At 33.5% G+C, this 21,273-nt stretch overlaps 1 protein-coding gene across 2 annotated transcripts in view; it reads left to right on the top strand.

Annotated features, from left to right (window-relative positions):
* Window positions 1–20,833, top strand: part of LOC148602417 (uncharacterized) — a 31,220-nt gene extending 10,387 nt beyond the window's left edge. For both annotated transcript variants that reach the window (XM_088551907.1, XM_088551905.1), the window contains 11 exons: window positions 2,696–2,819; window positions 4,394–4,770; window positions 5,357–5,510; window positions 6,820–7,014; window positions 8,774–8,935; window positions 9,219–9,344; window positions 9,589–9,719; window positions 10,507–10,678; window positions 13,031–13,294; window positions 14,408–14,591; window positions 18,224–20,833. In XM_088551907.1, the coding sequence (XP_088408033.1) occupies window positions 2,712–2,819; window positions 4,394–4,770; window positions 5,357–5,510; window positions 6,820–7,014; window positions 8,774–8,935; window positions 9,219–9,344; window positions 9,589–9,719; window positions 10,507–10,678; window positions 13,031–13,294; window positions 14,408–14,591; window positions 18,224–18,246 (1,896 nt within the window). In that variant the 5' untranslated portion in view covers window positions 2,696–2,711 and the 3' untranslated portion in view covers window positions 18,247–20,833. The remainder of the gene's footprint in view (window positions 1–2,695; window positions 2,820–4,393; window positions 4,771–5,356; window positions 5,511–6,819; window positions 7,015–8,773; window positions 8,936–9,218; window positions 9,345–9,588; window positions 9,720–10,506; window positions 10,679–13,030; window positions 13,295–14,407; window positions 14,592–18,223) is intronic.
* Window positions 20,834–21,273: the final 440 nt, after the last annotated feature.

Genomic DNA, 21,273 nt, shown 5'->3' with positions numbered 1-21,273 from the left:
TCAGGTGGAAATTCAATTTATCGATCTCCAGGTCGAAACTGTCTGTTAAAGCCACAATCATTGAAATGAATCACATCCTTAGATACATGATCTTCTCAACTAGCTAAATTTCTCAGTTGATAAGTTTTATAGCTACAAGTTATTCCATTGACATCTGTGTCATGTAAAAGCGCATAATTTCTGGACTCATAGCTCCAAAGACACGTAAATTAACATACCCGTAAACAATAAAGAATATAATTTCAACAATCATGTCGTGTTCAGGAACATTAGCCATGCACCTACAGCTCTATTATAGTAACATATATATGGTCAAAATAGTCAAATAGAATGATTAGAGCAATAACACTAGACTTTAAAACATGACACAATACCCGAGAATGAATTATCGAAATTCCTGTGATATCGTCCATGCAAAGTTTCATTTCCGGGCTTCCGATGTGATAACCGTAATAACAGAGCATGGGTGATACGTCAGGATGGTTTCTGTGTTTACATATATGCTACCCCTTTGTAAACAAATTGCCAAAATATTAGTGGCAAATAATACCATGAACCCCTCTTCTTTATACACGTTTCTTGATCGGAACCAGCTCCCCTTTTACCCGCCAGGACCTGCATGAAATATCTGAAAATAGCTCTTCCCCTTGATACTCAGCATTCTTCTATATATTTTAAATCTATGATTGATGACTATTATAATCTCGCAGGGATCAATTTATAGCCAAACATCAAAAGATTTCTATGCATATAAAATAACTAAGCAACTTTAATACATCGACACTGAACTACTGGTTTATTCGGGTAAATGCATAGAAATAAAGAGGTAAAGATAAGAGGTTAGAGGTCAACTATTTTTAATTGGACCGTTGTTAACACAAACCAAATTAATCAGTATATTTAGTTCGCAGCAAAAGTTGTTTATTTGGTTTGTTTATTGACGTAAAAAACATAGAATTGAATTGATATTATTAGAAATACTTACAAAGGTGACCCTACTTTCCGCATTTGAACCTCCATGGGTTATACCAATAGGGCTGCCTTCCTGCGGTAATGTATGATAATTGCAGATGCTGTCAGGCTTTACAAATGTAAAGGCCCTGGCGACTGATACATGTATATCAATTCTGATCTTCGATCTAAATTGATAATAAAAGGAATAATTCGCTTCCAATATACATGAAAAATTGATTCGTGACATATTTATATTCCTAATTATACATGTACATGTATAGCATTGACTCGTAAGTACTTTTCTATTGTAACGGGAGAGCATGATTTGATTCACAAAATTATACTCCGATACCTAGGATCGAACCCTAGACCACTCGGTCAAACCGATTCGACTAAAGATACAACTTTTAGCCATTGCAAGTCAATTATTAGATGGCTATTTAAAGCTCGCGCAGATAGGTCGTCATGTGAACAAAATACAGGGAAAGTTGGCTTAAAGCTTAACACGCTAAATAAGGCTAACTGCTTCTATGTTTTATTTTTGTAACCAAGAAGTTACATTTTCACCTAAAAGCGCTTACCAACCATCTTGGGCTTTTGGAAGACGTATTTTCTGAAATCACAGAACGCGTTAAATAGTACACATAGACACAGACATTGTAATTGTTTTATACTATGCACATTTGTAAGTGCCCGACTCATTGTTTAATTTAGAGCAAAATTGTGAGAAATGCATTTTCAAAAACTACTTTTGCTATCTTTTTTTACTTTTTTCCAATCTGTTTTTTTCCAAAAGTTGCATTTTGGGGAAACTTAAGGGGTTTTCTGTACATATTCTGATAAAAATTTCTGGCATTAGAGCAATTTTTTTGAAAATCAGTCCTACTTGTGGTCAGAATTCTTGGGCCAATGGTCAGTCCAAAGTTTGCGCTGTTGATGTGACATTTTTTTCCCTATTCTTTTCTTTTCATGCTATCTTTTTTTTTCTTTTTTTTCTTTTGTCTTTTTTATTGTAATTAAGTCATTTAATTTTCTAAATTGCAATGACTTTTGTACAAGTTTTATTTTGATAGAGGACCTGAAGTTTTGCGTAATGTTAACCCAGCTCGAGTTTCAAGTTAGACCGTGCCATCCCATAACGACCATTATTGTACACTGGCCTATGATAAACAAAGACTGAAGTCTTCAAAGTCGCTAACCGTCAAATATTCTCTGTCACTGATTTTGGCTTACTTTCAACATCCGAAGTGGCACGAAAATCGGGTGACTTCCGCTAAAATCTTGGTTCCCATGATATGATTGCGTACTCTTTCGTAACCATGATGACCCGAATGTTTTCAATTTACCGGAACTAGATAAAAACAACTGGCGAAGACTATATATATATCGGGGTCCTGATAATATATATATGACCTACATACAGCCTATTGTAACGAGACCCTGTGTTTAAATCGAAAACTATGTAATACATGTATTACATAAATTCAATGCTAACTGATCTTTTGATGTAAATATCACGTTCTCATCCAAGCAGAAAAAAAACGCACACACACATAGACTAGTGTATAATATTTTTTTAAAAGAGGTACATTGTAGCGATCTTTGGTTCGCTGATGATATTGACAAGGAAACCAGATTAGGGACCAGAGTAAACAGCTGGCAATAAATTTTCATAGATATCGGGCCGTGCTAATGTATATGTATATAAATCATAAAAAGGTGGTTTTTTTTATCATTTTAGAAAAATAAGAATCGTCATGGAAAGAGACGGCATTCAACTCCGACATGTACACGTGATTGATCCAGATAAAACAGGAAAACACAACGGTCAAGGATACGAAAACAAAGCTTATGAAGGGCCAGAGGTGAAAAATATTGATAATAACAGATCAGATAATACGTTTTTATTTCACATTGAAATCCATTTTAAGGTTAATGTGACATCAACTCCCAAAACTTACATTAAAAAATGTGGTAAATACGGCTCTTGGTATATATGTACTGATATTGTATATTTATAAAATCAAATTATTGTTTTGAATACAATTCGATACAATTTTGAAATACACGTATATCAACACTCACTACAGTTTAAAACCGATTGTCCCATTACAAGACCGTTCCCATTTCCAATTTCTACTAAAGAAGGTTAATTTGCCGCCTATTCGCACTGAAACACTCGTTTCTACCGTATTAGAAACAAGATTAGAATATATTGGGCATACGTGGAACAATACCTTGACATATCTAAAGTATTCAGTATAGTATATTTGGAAAACATAGCTTGTACATATGTTAGGCCTGATCTTTCTTTATTTTCCTGACGGCTTCTTGGATCTGCTGAAAACAGAGAAAAGGCTCAAATTAACCAAAATCGGACTTAATTATGAAATTAAAGTAATATAATTTTTCAGTATGGCCTGTTATAATGTTTGAATTGATTGTCAGATTCAAAATTTTAATAAGCCTCAATCGCTCACCTGGTTCGTGCTTCGCCTTTTAAGGACAATAACTCTAAAAAGGAGTCCTCCTACAACTTCGGTCCAATGGGAACTTTAGTTTCTATCCTTTATACTTTTCAAGATATTGATTAAAAGCTGCAAAAATATTATTTTTCGCCTTTCATGGGCAATAGCTTTTTTTGAGCTATCCAAGCTATAAAAAGGGGGGTCACCTTTATTTTCCAATATCTCTTACAGTTTATTTTTTAGATAAATGTAGAAATTGGTGACTTGACCCCTGTGGCCTAAATATAGCAACTGCGGCCATTCTTGATATATTTATAATCGACATAATTTTAAAAGTTAATACCATAAGGCCTCTAGTGACCATGTTTGGTAATAATCCACTAAGTGGTTCAGAGGAGAAGATTTTTTAAGAAAAAAATTACGACGACATACTTCGACGGACGCCAAGTGTTGGCAATAGCTCACATGACGTAAGGCCAGGTGAAGTAAAAAGGCAAAGGGGTACACTTTTAGTAAACAAAGATAACTTGAGATACGTACAAACCGTAGATCGTGCTTTGTTGATGTGATGTCATCTGCTCAACTGGTAATTGATCGATTTAAGAAATAACCGATGCAAATCCATTACTTAATTATAAAGGCAAACTAAAATGAACAAGGACAAAGAAAAAACAGGAATAATAACAACAAAAACATACAAAAGAATTCAAACAGAAAGCTTTAAGTTTTAGGTCTACAAAAAACTAGAAATATGGAGTTTAACATTTGAGTTACTTGAGTTTCTATTGCTGTCTGTAGAAAGAGTAATCAAGGGAACCAAGGTCATAGCGGTAATCAAAAGAATGTAATCCAGGGACAAAGACCAGACATGGAAAACAGAAACTCCTGCCAAATTGTTCTGATTACGTAGTTTCCGGTGGTCTTCGTCAATAAAAAAAATGTATATTATCTTACTTAATTTCAATATACAGGAGGACCAGAATGGCATGTCAGACCCGGCACCACCATATGAAGATAGCGACGACCTTGACTTTGAGGGAAACATTTTTTCAAACACTGTTGGTTCGATACAGACAGCCATTTCCGCATGGCATAAAGAAAACAAGGATATTGTGAAATATTCGTTTTACGTTTTACTTCTTCTAGGTTATTTTGCTTATTTTATTTGGTGTATGTACTGTCAAACCAAAGAGGGAAAGATTGGAGAGGAAGGAAATGTACGACTGATTGTGTTGACAGTAGTTATCGTTCTTGGTATATGTCTGCAAATTTTCTTCACCATATGCAAGCCAGATTTCACCGGGATGGAGAACTCGTTTGATCGATTCATGAACAAATATGGTTTTGTGTAAGTGTTATATTCGAAAAGAACATTCTTATGGTGACGATATTAATAAGTTACACATCAAAAACACTAAAATGCCCTAACCTATTAAACAAAAGGGACTTGTATTAATTTTAATGAATATTGCGTCAAAGGCAAGGGTGGGAGCATGATCAGAACGATAACAAACTAAACATCCAAAATCCGAGTTTAACTCAACATAGAAAACAGACAATAAACTAAAAATGAAAACAAATTGAATAAAAGAATGCACAAATAAATTAGAGAAAATATACATAAACCGTACTTCTCTAAAACGGAGAAGTATCTTTTTAGATTTATCTGATGGAAGCAAAGAGGAAGTAAAGAGATGAAAGTAAATGAGCTTCCTACAATTGAATGCCATGGGACAAAACTTAAATTAAAATACAAAGTCACAAACCATATAAGTTTGAAAGAAAATAAAACTTTTTAAATGTTTTTTAAAGAATCAATTTAAATTTCGATTCTATTTTTAAAGACGAGTTGTGGTTTTCATTTCAAACGTTTTGAAAGCAATACAAAAATGTATGTCTTTTTAAATCGTTTGTTTCTGTTTGATTTTTTTTAGAATTCATATATGTTTTATTATCCTGGCCATCGCTGGAAACATTGCTGTCATCATCGTAGAAGTTATATTGAAAGAGATAGAAAATCTTTACTCCCTGGTTGGGGTAGCCACTTTTATCATTGTATTCTACGTCACTTCACACAATCCAGCAAGGGTAAGTCGTTTCGAACGAGTCTCGAATGACGATTGACGTTCGGAACTTACATTAACGCTGAGATAGCCAAAATAGAAATGACAAGAGTCTTTGCATACTAGAAGTAAAAGAGAGAATGACGACTTTATCCCAAATATGCGACATTTGTCAATGATTTAAAAACTGTCAGAGTTTTCCAACATTTAGTAAGCGAGTAAAGCAGAAAACAAATGTTTGTCGCTAAGTGAAGTTAATATATACCTTGACGTTACCGAGAAAAATCGTCATTTGGAACAATTTTAAAGTATTAGTCTTTATAAAAATCAGACAGGAGGTGATTCGCGCATATCAAAAACCCACTGAATTCGGTTTAATTTCTTGTTCAGAAATAATTACTAATCACATAACAGGTCTTAGTTTTTCACTTGGTTGCTGTGCTTATGAGATATAAATCATATAGATTATATATATGAAGTTGGCACTTTGCAAGATTTATCGTTCTTGATTTTGTTTGGCTGATTGATTTTAGTAGGAGATAAATGCAAGATTTTCTCAAAGGTGCAGATCTGGATACAGAAATAATTATCGTTATGTGAAAATATAGCATATGTAGACTGAAAAAGCATGGTTTGTTTGGTGGGTTTTTCTACACCACGAATCACTTTACCATTGGAAGTATTAACTCGTTTTATTTTATGCTTTGCTTCACACCAGAGACGAATGAGCTATTCTATCAGTCCTAAACATTGTCACGTGTGTTGAGTCATGCCGCGTCAGATCCTTCAATTAAATAAACACTAATGACTCTTGGGGTTGAGGGCATTATCGATGCATTTTAATGTTATTGAGAGGTAATGATGCCTTTAACATTGATAAATGCCCTCGCTTGCGAGTTGATATACATTATCAACATTCCAAGCAATAGCACTGCTTCGTGGGCAGTCAACTGCATAATGATACTCTCTATAAAAGTAGTTTTGATATACATGTAGTTTATCATTTACCCACAATGTCGGTCTAGTAACGTTGTATCTCTCTTCGATCACATTCTAAATTTACATTTATTATTACAGATCGTCGGCTACATGTTACACTGTCGGAAGTCATGGAATCGATTCTCATTTTATACTAATCTCGTGAGACGACTGCACACTGAAGGGTGCATTGTCTTTTCTAAAATTATAGCTGCTTGACTCTATTTTTGATTCTATCTTTGTACGCGCTGGTAAGCTCGTCAATTACTAACCAACTTCAAGTCAAATGTTAACCGGAATATATGATTACTGAGCAGACGGACTCTGATTTTTGTATGTTTTATTTGATATTTTAGGTGAACTGGCGACCTGTCTTTTGGGGCCTGGAAATCCAGTTTTATTTCGCCCTGTGTATTCTGAAATGGCCTGTAGGCAATGACGCATTTCAGTGGTGTGGTGACAGGGTGACTGAATTTTTAGCCCACACTGATAAAGGAGCTGGATTCTTGTTTGGTGAAAATACGTTTAGAGAACATTTCTTCGCTTTTGCGGTACGTTCTCGATACTATTTCAATTCGGACATACCATGTTTTCTGATTGGGTAAAAGTTTTTTCGTCTTTCATTTAACTACGCAATACTGACGATATCAACGAAGACAACAGTGCAGATATTTTTGCATTTAGTGTCAGCCCATACAACATAAAACTGTTGAAGAATACCACATGTCTATGTGACATTTTTTTTTGTGCTCGAACCATAGGGTATGTAAGTCTCATTCTAGTTTCATTTTCTTTACCGGAATTTACGACGTAGAACGTATTGAAAACCGAGGACCGATCTGCAATTTATTGTTTACTGTCGGGTACTCGAAACCCTGTATGAAACCCTGTATAACAATGCAAAATCTTCTATTTTATGTTTTTTTTTCTTAATACGCTCCCGAAGGGAGCGTTAATGGTTGTATCATCAACTTGGTTCTGTATACTTATGGCAAGAAAAAGCATAATATCCGGTTTGTACCTGCATTTTCAGGAGCTGAAAAACAGCATAATGGCAGCTTCATTTGCGTATACTTGTATATGTGCGATTAAGAGCCAAACCAGTCTCTAAAAATATTTGCTAGTTTCGATAATTAAATACAAATCGAATCATAGATTTTCCAAGATAGGGTTGGCCTTATAGTCTGCAGTATGGCGTCCAGATGTTTACGAAAATTACGTAATCAATATTACCCATAATTCTCGGGTCCTAAAAATTGCGAAACGAAAACGAACCAAAACGAAACGAAAATAATCGATAAAAGAAAGAATCGAAACGAATCTATTCGATAAAATGAATCAAATCGTTATAAAAACATAATTTAACTATACAAAATGAACAGAATGAAGCGAAACTAAATGCAACAAAAGAAATCTTTGAAGACGTTTCGCAAATATAAGAACCATAATGTTAACCAGTGCCGGACAATTCGACCCAAAGACATTTCGGACCATGGTAACCATTAATTCCTTATAAATACCGGACAAATTGCCCAACAGACATATCAGACCACAACAATCAGTAAAATGCTTTAGGACAAATATACATCATTACAAAATTTGCCATACTTGAAGGTTATAAGTATGAAATATCAAATCAGAGCTGACAAAAATTATTAAAGTTGTTTTTAATTAATGTTTCTTCGGGAGCGTTAAAAGGTTTCACCTTCATCTTATTACCTTTATCTTGTAGAAATAGATAATTGTTATTTTTTATCGGTATTATTTACACAAAAAGATGTTTGCCCTCAACACTGAACTCAACACTCTCTAAATGACAAGTCTCCATGCTTTTGAATGGTAGACTAGGACCCAATCTCGTGAAATCACGGGGTCACATGACGAGACTTACATACCCTATTGGTAGATAATTTGATTGAATATTAAGTCGGCCACCTGATCAAAAATATTTATGTTAACAAACTACCTGCAATGATGTCACATCTAACTTTGCTCAACCTTAGAAATCAGCACTTCCTTGAAATTTTCCAAATCCACAAACACTTTAATCTATGTTTGTTATGCACCGCTTTACCATTTGACACTTAAAGCGAATAAGTACTATTGAAACCAAACGTGTATAGAAACCTATTCCATATACAAAAACGTATTTGTCACAAGTAAATTTTCTGTCACTCCCACAAAAGAGTATGTTTACAAGATAATTATTTTTTGGTATGTACGTTTGTTTACTGACAACATTGTTCGAGCAGGCCAAAAATGTGTAGATAAAGGTTACTGTTCTTAAAATGAATTACCTTTTTATTACAGGTACTTCCGGTTATAGTGTTCTTCAGTACAGCCATTTCTGTTCTATACTACCTGGGTGTGATGCAGTTTGTAATCAAGTATATAGCACGTGCTTTAGCATTTGCACTCGGAACATCTCCAGCTGAGTCCCTCAATGCAGCAGGAAATATTTTTATTGGTCAGGTACAAAATACGTCTTCTAAACATTAAATTTCTTTACAAACACAAAACTGCAAAACAAACTGCATATTTTCATAAGTTTGCATATAGTGAAGACAGGGAATTCACCAGACATTATAAAGAGTTCGATGATTATCCAAATGTCTCATTTCTTCGAAAAATAATATGAGGCAAAATAAGCGGACGAAGTTGAATATATTGATATACTCCAAAATAACCATCTATGTAACATGTAAATACTCCTGTAGTCTGAAACCGTCGTTAAAGAAGTTGCTTCTGATTTCAGAGTGAGGCACCATTGATGATTCGACCATTTTTAGCTAGGCTAACTAATTCTGAAATCCACGCCGTTATGACAGGAGGATTTGCGACTATTGCCGGAAGCGTTATGGCAGCTTATGTTCTGATTGGTGTAAGTTTTTTTGGTTATTTGTTCCTATTTGCATGTAAATTAGAAATGTTTTAACCTATTAAAAAGGAAAGAAAAAGTATACACCGGTATAAATGCACAGGCTATTTCATACAGAAAACTACGTCTATCAACCCATAAATTTCCTTATACATTTACTACCGTTTTTAATTTTTTCAAACAAATTTAACCATTTTAGCTCAGTTTCTATGAAAACTTGATCTATAGACTGCGTCATGTTTTCTAGGTGCCCGCCAAACATCTCCTGTCTGCCTCTGTGATGTCTGCACCTGCTGCACTGGCAATGTCGAAACTGTCTTATCCCGAGACCAAGAAATCAAGAGCAATCGGAAAGGATGTCTATGAAATGGAAAAAGGGTAACAAAAATTTAAAATTAATTTTGTCTTTGTAGCAGTTTGCAAATGCATATGTGGAAAGCAGAAATGGGGTAATTGTGAATGTAATCGTTAATCATCTGTATTGATTACCTTTCTTCAATTAATCATTGTAATCATTAATCGGCAAAAAAATCTGATTACATGTAATATAATGTAATACCAATTTCTTTTCAAAATACCCTGTAATTTTGATTATTTTATGATTGCATTATGATTAATGATTTATTTATGAAAATATTAAAGCCTCAAATGGTATTTATGGATAATGCATTATGTCAACAAAAGATGAAGAGTAAAATGATTGTTAATCATTCAATGCTTCTTAAAACTTTGTGAAAATTTTTCATTTGTTTTTTTTTCTCCTTTCTTGTGAAGATATTACAAAGTGTTAATACAATACCAACAAGTAAAAAAATCTAATTGTTCTAATGAAAAACATGTTTGTAAGAGCTATCAAAAGATCCTATAAAATTGTTTTAATAAATTTGATAAGAAGTACAATAGTAAAACCCAAAGGTATTATGGCTATTTTCTTTTATATTCAAATATCACAAAGGGCATAACTGTATATGAATCAAGTGCAATGGTTCTAAAAAATTCAACTGAAAGTCACGAATTGTTATTTTGAACTTGTATATATTTTATAGATCTATGTGGTTTTATAAATTGGTGAGGATTGATGTTCACAGTGTGAATTATCGATTTTTTTACACTGGAAACATTCGGTAAATCTCTGCTGTTGATATTACAAATTCATTTATTCCAGAACTGAACGTAACATTGTTGAAGCTGCTTCGAATGGTGCAAGTCAGTCCATCAAACTGGTCGCCAATATCGCCGTTAATCTTATCGCATTTATTTCACTACTGGCGTTTTTAAACGCCACTCTAACCTGGTTTGGAGAAAGAGCAGGTCTCACAGAACCACTTACGTTTGAGGTAATACTTAATACGATTAAAATAAAAGAGTATCAGAATCGGATCGGTACGTTTGATTTAGAACACAAATTAAAAAACGATTGGTTATGAAAGTATGATTTAGGACACAAATTAAAAAACGATTGGTTATGAATGTATTGTAACAGTTTTCCTTGGTTTTCACATCTCCGATTTTCTTTGTTTACAATTTTCTTATATTAATTGTGCTTTTATTAATAGTATCAATTATAGTTTGATTAATTATAGTACAATATATATACTGAATATTACAAAATCTGCGGTATCAACGCGAGACTCCTATAATATCATCTCAAGGGCCATCGGCCCGCGGGTTGATAGAGGTCGAGGGTTGATACCACTGGTGATACAGACTTTGACATGTCATGTTCATTATATCATAGATTTTAATTATACTGCAATTCCGTGAGGGGGTGTAATATAGGTCAATGGGTGTGATATACGGTATACGATATAGGTCAATGGGTGTGATATACGGTATAAGATATAGGTCAAGGGGTGTGATATAAGGTATACGATATAGGTCAAGGGGTGTGATATACGGTATACGATATAGGTCAATGGGTGTGATATACGGTATACGATATAGGTCCTTGAGGGGTGTGATATAGGTCAAGGGGTGTGATATACGGTATACGATATAGGTCAATGCGTGTGATATACGGTATACGATATAGGTCCGTGAGGGGGTGTGATATAGGGTATACGATATAGGTCAAGGGGTGTGATATACGGTATACGATATAGGTCAATGGGTGTGATATACGGTATACGATATAGGTCCGTGAGGGTGTGTGATATAGGTCAATGGGTGTGATATACGGTATAGGTTGGTGAGGGGGTGTGATATAGGCCAAGGGGTGTGATATACGGTATACGATATAGGTCAAGGGGTGTGATATACGGTATACGATATAGGTCCGTGAGAGGGTGTGATATAGGATATACGATATAGGTCCGTGAGGGGTGTGATATAGGGTATATGATATAGGTCAAGAGGTGTGATATACGGTATAGGATATACGGTATGCAATATAGGTCTAGAGGTGTGTTTAGGGTATGGTATGTGGTATAGGGTTTAAACAAACACTTATACTGCAGGTACAAAAAAGATATATTTTAATTTAAATATATGATATAATACGATAATAAAATAGGGTAATTGCATGAATATTAGTGAAAAATGTCCCGATAATGTATATATATATATATATCATGATACACGAGCGTGCGATTATAATATGATTCTCTGCCAGAGCCATTGTCAAACAGTATTTACTGTAATATTGGAAGGTAATAAAATAAAAATACTTTATTGAGTAACATTCGAATGTTAGCCTTAATATGATCAAACTGTCAATACAATACAAAATACTTAAGTGAACCAATACGCAAAAAAAATCCATATTGGCTAGGCGTGACATAGCATATTGCACTAGTTAGCCAATTAAGATATACTTGCGTAAGGTTTTCTATATTGGCTGAATTATTGGTCCTCGGTTAGCAATGTATATTGAACTTCGGCTGCGCCTCAGTCTATTATGACTAGCTTTGGACCATTAAGTAAACCAATATGGAAAACCTTGCACAATAATACTATATTGTCAGGGCTGACAAAAAAATATGAAATATGTCCTGATTTAATGCTGGTCATGAAGCGTCTCGGGTTTCACCTGTCTCAAATTAAAGTTTTTTTTTCTTATTTTCCTGAAGTATTATATGTACCTGAGATTTGAAGTTTATTCTTTTAACTTAAACATTTTGATTTTCACTCAGTCCTGTAAACTGTTAAATGAGTCGATTAGAAAAGTTTTCATATACATTCTCGGTCGGTTATGATCATTTTTACGACTGTGACTTTGATAGAACATTGAAATTTAAGTTAATTGTACAGTTATTCAATACGGGTCCTTGTCGAATCGTTCAATTTCGAAAACGTTCGATACCAGACACTTGTACACCATGTTCAAAATCCCTTCAAGTACAGTTTACAGTTGTTTACTTTTTCTATAAAACCTTCACTTTGCCTTTGTCAACTATTTATTGACTTTGGTTTGTTCCTTTTTCTAGGGGTTCGGTTTATACGGCTCTGCTGAAAAGATAGGCGGTATCATGTTCCGCCATTTTATTTTGTTAACCAGAGTGTGCAATATGAAAATTGTAACTCGGAACGCATCCGTATTTTTTCTAGGAATTTATTTAATAGAGCGAGAAACGGGGGAAAATATCGACTCATTTCATTGAATTGAATAGCCAAACATTTAATACTATATGATAGTATATATTACAATGCTGTACACTCACGTCACTTCCTGTGATATATTCTCATTGCAGTTCATTTGTTCCTATGTGTTTTGGCCCGTATCGTGGGTGATGGGCGTTCCCCCTGCTGACTGCCGAATTGTAGGCAAACTTATTGGCATAAAGACATTCATCAACGAGTTTGTAGCATATGATTCATTATCAACGATTATTAAAAACGATGCAAATTTAACATGGTACACAAGTCATAGCAATTATACAGGAGGCTACAGATATGAAGGACTAGATATAACATACACAGATTTTAACCACACCTTAGTTGGCGGAGTTTTAAAGGTAATGTATATAAAAGTTTGTTGTTTGGTAATTATATTGGGGATTTTTAGCAAAAAATGCTTTTTCGTCTGCCTCCTTCGGGTGTTCCTAGAAGAGCAGAGGACGCTTACCTTACCGGTCCACCTGGTCCATGATCCCAGATTTTAGTGAATTCCGAGTCGTTCATTTGCTTTTGTTTCTTTGTACGTGTAATTTTTGGTTATTTCATGCTCTTTTTGTGTGTATCTGTTTTTTTCTGTATGGTCTTTATTCTTGGAATATATCCTTTTGATTTCCGCTCGTACCTTGGTTCTCTTGATTACTCTTTAACTGTCCAATCATTTCTGGTAAATATTTCACCAATTACAAGATTGCATATCTCCTAACACCGCTGTTTTCAAAGCGTTTTGAACCTACCAATTATTTAACTAAATATACTGAGCTAAATTATTCCGACGGTCCTCAACGAAAAGAAAATAACGGTATAGTTACATAAAGAGAATTACATTCACGGTTTAAGCCCAATTTTCAGCAGCTATCTTACCACTGAGCGCTTATAACATAGGTTAAATAGCGTGCTTTTAGAAGAAAAGTTCTTGTGTCTAATGAAAACAGTAATGGTTCATATTGACATGTAATCTGTTGATCACAAACTCCTTCATTTATTACAAATGTTTTAAGACATTCATCAATTTTTTTATAAAATCTTATTTCGTTCATTTAATATTCATTAACTCCTGTTTTATTTGTTCATATATGCAGGCCAATGACAAATATTTGAATTAGAGCTTTAAACTAAAAAAGAATGATATAATAAGTGAAAAGCGAATAGATAGTAAACGCATGCATCCATATTTTGTAAAAATTCGGATGAGAGCTGTAAAGTAAAGAAATATAAGTCAATAAGCATGCTTAATATACACTTCCGCGACGTAGGGCTTTGGTAGAACAAAAAGAATTTTCCTCCGGCGGAAGTATACATTGACCATGTTTTTCCACGTACACTCATCGACTATGACACATTTAGCATGAAATGGTCTATTCCGGTGAAACAAGTAATACATAAGCACTGCATGTATGTCAACTTTCACTGGTACTTTTTTGTGTAAGAAATTATTGTATGTGTCTTTACAGAGTCCAAGGTCATTAGTTATAGCAACATATGCTCTGTGTGGATTTTCAAACGTTGGCTCCATAGGAATTATGTTAGGTGCATTGGGAGCAATGGCGCCGTCAAGGAAACACGATATAACGAAAGTGATTGTTCGGGCCATGATCTGTGGAAATGTTGCTTGTTTTCTGACAGCAAGTATAGCTGGTAAGAAATTATAACTTTTAAGAGTGAGTCCAAGGTAACACCAGGCAGTGATATTTCATATCACAAATGAATCCTTTCTCAAAGTTGAATGTTGGTTTATGATTTACTGTTATGATTGAAGAGAAATAATTTACATAGAAAGCATTGAAATTATTGAAAAAAGGAAAATAACTCAGTAGTTTGAGAAAAATTTGGTTGCTTCGTTAGAGAACTTTCAGCCATTTTCCGAGCTATCCATTGTCGATTTAAAATAAACTCTATACTATTTTACATGCATATGATATATACATTACACTGGAACAAAACAATTCAGTGGTTTAAAATTTAACCTCTGCCACCCAAATCATAGGATCTGCCTGATCTTTATATGGACATCCTCTCAAAATGCCAAATTTTGATATGAAGATTCGTGTATATGCAGGTTTTGTTCAACCCAATTACACTCACGTGTTTCAAGGAGCAAAATGTAGCTTATCTGGTCTGAATGCACTGTTCATTAAAATTCCTATTTTTATTAGGAGCATATTAATCATTATATTTATCGTACGTCTGGTGTTTTTAAAGCTACACAGCAAAGCAATACTTATAAACATCTACAGGATGATGTGATACACTGAATATCTTAAGAAAACAGAATTGTCTTGAAGTGGAAGACCTATATACCAATACAAAATAGAAGAAAAATGTTCTACAGAGATTTATTCCGTTAGTGTCCAGGCATGGGTTTCATAAAAAAGTTGAGAATATCATCAATTCCTGAGTTTTCCAAAAACTTTTTAAGTTTCCGATTGGCGAAACTTTAGCTTCGGAAGGATTTGAGGAAAATCTCAGTTTTTATGTTTTATGAAACCAGACACTGATTATCAATTATACATGCAAACCCCATTTTTGAAAAATTTTCTTAAACTTTTTTCTAACATGTTATGTTTGAAATATCAAAAGCAATTTGTTACGCATAATTTATCGACTCCGACGACAATTTTGTCGAGTGTAAGTTTGGCCCTTTTTTGAAAATAGGAGAATCACCAGTCAACAATGTCCCTACAAAATGCCCGTTCATATATATATATAACGTCTCAGAATGTGATGACTCTATTCGCTACACTGCTCTATCGGATCAAATTGATACAGGGAAGATATGTAAACGTATTGAAAGGTCTGAAAAATTCCCAACGATGTTAAAACTGTCAAATTTTCGATGCAAATGTTTGGTCGTTCCCTCCGCGGGATTCGAACTTGTACCGCTGTGACATCTATGGCAACACCGCCTGCACAAAGTCCAGCGCCCTAGACCACTCGGCCAGCTAGGCTATATGAAAATACAGCTTTCGCTGGCCGGGTCATTCCTCCTCGTAGGATTAATCTAGGGCTGTAACTTAGTACACGATGTATGGTAGTACGGGACAGTTCATTTAGATGTTATTATGTAGGATAGAGGATCAAATTAATGATGCATGTCACAACAAATCAATATTATACAACGTCTCAGAATGTGACGACTTTTTTCGCTAAACTTTTCCATCGGATCAAATTGATACAGGGAAAATAACGTTAACTTATAGAAGGGTCTGAAAAATTCCCAACGATCTTAGAACTGTCAAATTTGCGAAGCAAATTTTTTGGTCGTTCCCTCCGCGGGACTCGAACTCGTACAGCTGTGACATAAGGTGACAGAAGGTGATTCATACATGTCAAAAACCAACTGTATTCAGTTTTATTTCTTGTTCAAAAACAGTTACTGATCACCTAACCAGTCTTAGTTTTTCATTTGGTTGTTGCGTTTTTGAAATTAAAATTATGTAGATTCTACATGAAGTTGGCACTTTGTAGGAGTTATATTTCTTGATTTGGTTCCATTCGGGTAATTTTAGTGTGAGTTAAATGTATGATTTTCTAAAAAGTGTAGATCTGAATGAAACCATTATCGTTATGTGAATGTGTAATATATGTAGACTGTAAAGGCATCGTTTGTTTGGTAGGTTTTTCTACACCATGAATTATCTTACCATAGGTAGTGTCTGAATTTTATGCATATGGACTAATACTTAACATTTAATGTTGTTGCATGCCGGGAGTTAAATGTAGGTAATAAATAATTATGGGCTACAATATTGAGAATGTTCTTGAATATTGAAATCATTGAAGTTGACCCCCTATAGTGTAATTATATTGTATGTTATATATTCTTCTTTATTTGTTATTTTAATACCTTCCGGCGTAAGAATCTGGCAAATGGTGTCAAGTCACTTTTCTCAATTTGTTTTTTTTTATTTGTTTGTTTGCTTGTTTTCTGTTTATTTGTTTGTTGTTTTGTTTTGTTTTGTTTTTTTTTCTCAAATATATTCAATACATCTGAAAAACGACCGAAAAGCTATCTAAATTTATCATGAAGCATCTGTCACGTAGATATTTTTTGACTGCTTATATAGGAAAAAGTGTCGGAAAATGGTTCCGCCATTTTTCCATAGTGCATATCAAATAATTTAATTGAACTATCAGTATCTTAAAAAGGCAAATTTTGTGAACAACACTGTAATAATTAGTTCTTGAGGTTATGAGGTATAAATACTTGGATAATGCAATAAAATCTCTGCGGTGGTCTTTACTTCACGTTTTCTTTGTTTTAGTTTTTTGTTTGTTTGTTTGTTTTGTTTTGTTTTGTTTTTTGCTTTGTTTTGTATTTTTGTGGAAGTTCATATTGACTATTGCATGATGTCTTATCTTTTTGTTAGTAGTTGTATTTTATTCTGTTCGCTAAATTGTTTATGTAGATCGTCTCTGTTTCCTGGTACCATGTGTAGGCCATGTACATGAAATTTGATGTATCTGAAAAGCCCAAATATAAATGCTTCAGTATTTTTATTACCAATACTGTAAGACCATTCCAAAAATTGACTGTCAATTGAAATGGTTCTTGTAACAAGACACGACATTTTAGTCGTTATACTGTCGACTTACATTGTAAAACGTAATTCATACAATGAAAACGGTTTAAGCCAGATCCCTTTTAACTATACTATTGTTTAGCTGTTTTGCTTTAGCCAGGTTTAAAATTCATTTCTAATATAACGTCTTGATATTGTCAAACAGTATATGTCAGTACAATAACACCTTTATTACCTGTGCACTGTCTCTTCGAGACAAAACACTCATTTAAAAACGTTTACGCGATGATTTAACGGCTGAGAAGTTATCTAATTGAAATAAATTGAATAAGTACACACATTTAACACATACGATGACATAAATATACAAAATTAATACAACTTCCATACGGGGGAGATTAAACGGAACAGCCATTATTTTGGCTACGCCTAGGGAAATTTTTGTCACAAAAATACAGTATTTATCAAATTAGAAAAGAAATAATTCCTTCCGGGAGTAGATTTGTCGCTCGGTGTTAAATAATCGAATATAACTGCCGTATCTATGTTAAAATGAGTACAAATCTACCCCCTCCACGAATTATTTCTTAATTAATACCGAAGCGTGAGCAGTGGGATGATTCAAATACGTCAAAATCCCAAACAAAACACGGTGAAATTGTGAACAAAAAAAACAAAGACATGATTCTGGTATAAACAGGATTGTGGTTCACTGTTTTTACGTATTTCATTTTTTTTTCATTTCAGGTTTGATGTATGAAAGTCCGTAGAGGAGAAAACTAATGTTGTTTTTATAAAAGGTGCAATGTAAGAACGCATGCGTGTTGTTCGACACTGGATAAATTAGTTACATGTATATACACATTCTGAAATATGACATTATTTGGGGAAAATATCATTACTTGACATTCACTGTCGACAATAACTAAATAAGGGATCTTAAAAAAAAGAAAAAGCAACTGTTATCCCTATAGAAACACACTTTCATTACAAACATCGAATGACGATTGAAATGTGTTAAAAATGGTATTACAATCAACAGTGTGTATTGTTAGTGTATAGTGTTCATTGCATATGTAAAGCTGTTATACATATATGGTTGTACGTCTCATATTAGTTTCATTTTTCCGTAATTTTTTATGCAGAACTATTGAAATCCGAAGACCGATCTGCATGTTATTGTGTACTTCCTGTATATCAAAACCTTCATTACAATGAATACTTCTAACAATGCTTTTCTTAACATTTTTATTATGTAGATATTAATCGTTTTTATCGATACTTTTACACGAAAAGATGTTTTTTTAATACTGAACTCAATACTCTGTAAATGACAAATTGTCATGCATTTGAATGGCAGATGCACGTTGGGTAGAGTGGTTACCATTCTCGTGAGAACAGTCACGTCACAAGACTTATATACTGCATAGAAATATATTTTTTATTTCTATAACCATTCTGGAGAGACCACAGAGTCACGTGACGAGACTTATATACTACTTAGAAATATATTTTTATTTCTACAATGTATGATTTTTTTAAAGGTTAAATATCAAGTGTGCATTTTCGTCAGAGCAGACATCATTAACACATCTAAATTGAGTATTCCTCAATACCTTCTACAACTCGAATATCAAACGATCTTGTTGCATTAAATTTAGAACATCTTAGAAACATATTTTAATGTTCTTTGAATTTAGACTATAACGCCATGTATACATCATGCATGGCCATTTTAATTTTGCCATTGTTCTATCAAGGGCACAAAAGCGATGTATTAATCATTTGTATCATATATACAAAATGTGTTTACACAAGTAATGCATTATTTTCCGACTTTTCCGTTGACATAAAGATCGTAAAAGCAAGTGAATAAAGATAACGTTAACTGTCTCTTGATATTAATGTTTATATTGCATTTGGCTTTACTTATAAATTAAATCATCATAACTCTGCAGCTTATATATATATAACCGTAAATTGCATTATATTTTTTTCCATTGTTCTTATTGTGTAATAATTTGATTTTATAAGTAACACGATTTCTAATTGAATAAAAAAACTCGTCCATCATCTCATAGACCAAGTTTTGTAATGACTATTATTATTATTACTTTGTTTTGCTTATTTAAAATAACCTAAATTCCCGTGGTGCACACTTGAAAATAATCTGCTATTTAGTGTGCACCACTTGATTGAGGTTATTTCTTCATAGACCGAAAAAAAATGTGACAGTCATTCCTTAAATATTTTGATCTGATGTTACTGCTGTGATACTTAAATAAAATATCGACGATTTCAAATAACAGCATTAAGTCAAATCGACTATGGCGAATAATTTCAAATTTGAACATTTGGACAGAAGTGACACCAGTGAACCTTACGAGAGGGTTAAACCATGTTATCCGCCATCTTAAAATGGTATTACTCTGGGACAGGTACATGTATCATACAGAAGATAGTGTATTTATTGAGTATGCAAAAATCGGTGTTACATTGTATTTCAGTCAAGTTTGTGATAAGTTAAGGTGTCAATTCATTATCGTAAATGTATATACAGCTTCTGTGTCTCGGAGATTCGCTCAATGATATATCATTAACTTCAGCTTTATTTTTAGTTCTCGTACTTCATTCACTGTTTACTTTCAGAATAGAATTCGGTTTTATCACTATAGTCTTAAGTATGGATCTATCTAAAGATCAGACATGGGGTGATTCATCATGATGTCTCATGATAATCAATGAAACACATTTTTAAGTTAATAAAAAAACAACGTTTTCTACGTTTTCATTGCCTTGGTTCTGCTATATATCGTGAAATATTTTTTGGCTTGCTATGTTATTAAAATTTCCCGTACTTTTCTAGAGGTAGATTGTTTCCAAACTTTAAGTGTTAATATCTCCAGTGACCCACTTTCATTTGCGCTCGTATTGTCGAATACAGTTTCTTTGAGGCTTTAAGTTATGCCTAACTTCAGTCTGGTTTTGAGCTGAGCTGTACTTAAGTTTTTACACTGTATATATCATTCATTTTATTGTTTTAGTTGTCTTAACAAACCACATATATATATATATATATATTGTTACATTATAAATTGAATAAATCTATATTTTATATATAATACTTTTATATACTTTAATTGTTAAAGTAAATGTTAATGGACTTTATACATTACTTTACAGCGAGTAATATGGTGGGATTGAATTAGCTTTTCATTACATTAGGTAGTTCACTTGAAATTCACTTAGATGTATTTTCTTTCAATTCAGTTAAAAACACATTTCACTTTTGTATTTTTGCAATGAATGCAGAGTGTAAATCTTGATAATTGTCCAATTAATCACCATATGATGATATTTCATCTGGTTATGGTAATTCAATCCAAGGAAGACCGACTCTATTCCCTAAAGATGATAATAGCACTCGCTGTGATAGTTCTGTTATACAATGAGTACAACAGAACATACAGAAGCTCAAATGATCACCTTTTATGCTACATAATATTTACCCATAGGTCGACTTTCGATTATCGCGTGTTCTAAAGATTCTCCTTACATGACGCTTCATTGTTTATATATTTATCTGACATGCAATAATGGTATGTTTTCTCTCTTGTAAAAATATGATCACGTGTAAGCCTTTACATAAAATTCACACAATGGTTGGGATGTATATCACGCATGGTATTTCCATGAAGATTACATTTTTGTTCAGTCAGTATATATATACAGTATACAGAAGTTTGCAGTATTTATTTGTAATTGATATTTTTGTATTCAGGTAAGTGAGGAAATGA

Source organism: Perna viridis, chromosome 11 (assembly GCF_037379345.1).
Source record: "Perna viridis isolate PV_CMFRI_1.1 ecotype Kerala chromosome 11, ASM3737934v1, whole genome shotgun sequence".
Lineage (NCBI taxonomy): Eukaryota > Metazoa > Mollusca > Bivalvia > Mytilida > Mytilidae > Perna > Perna viridis.
Note: the sequence above shows the minus strand (reverse complement) of the source record. Positions and strands in the feature narration are given on the sequence as shown.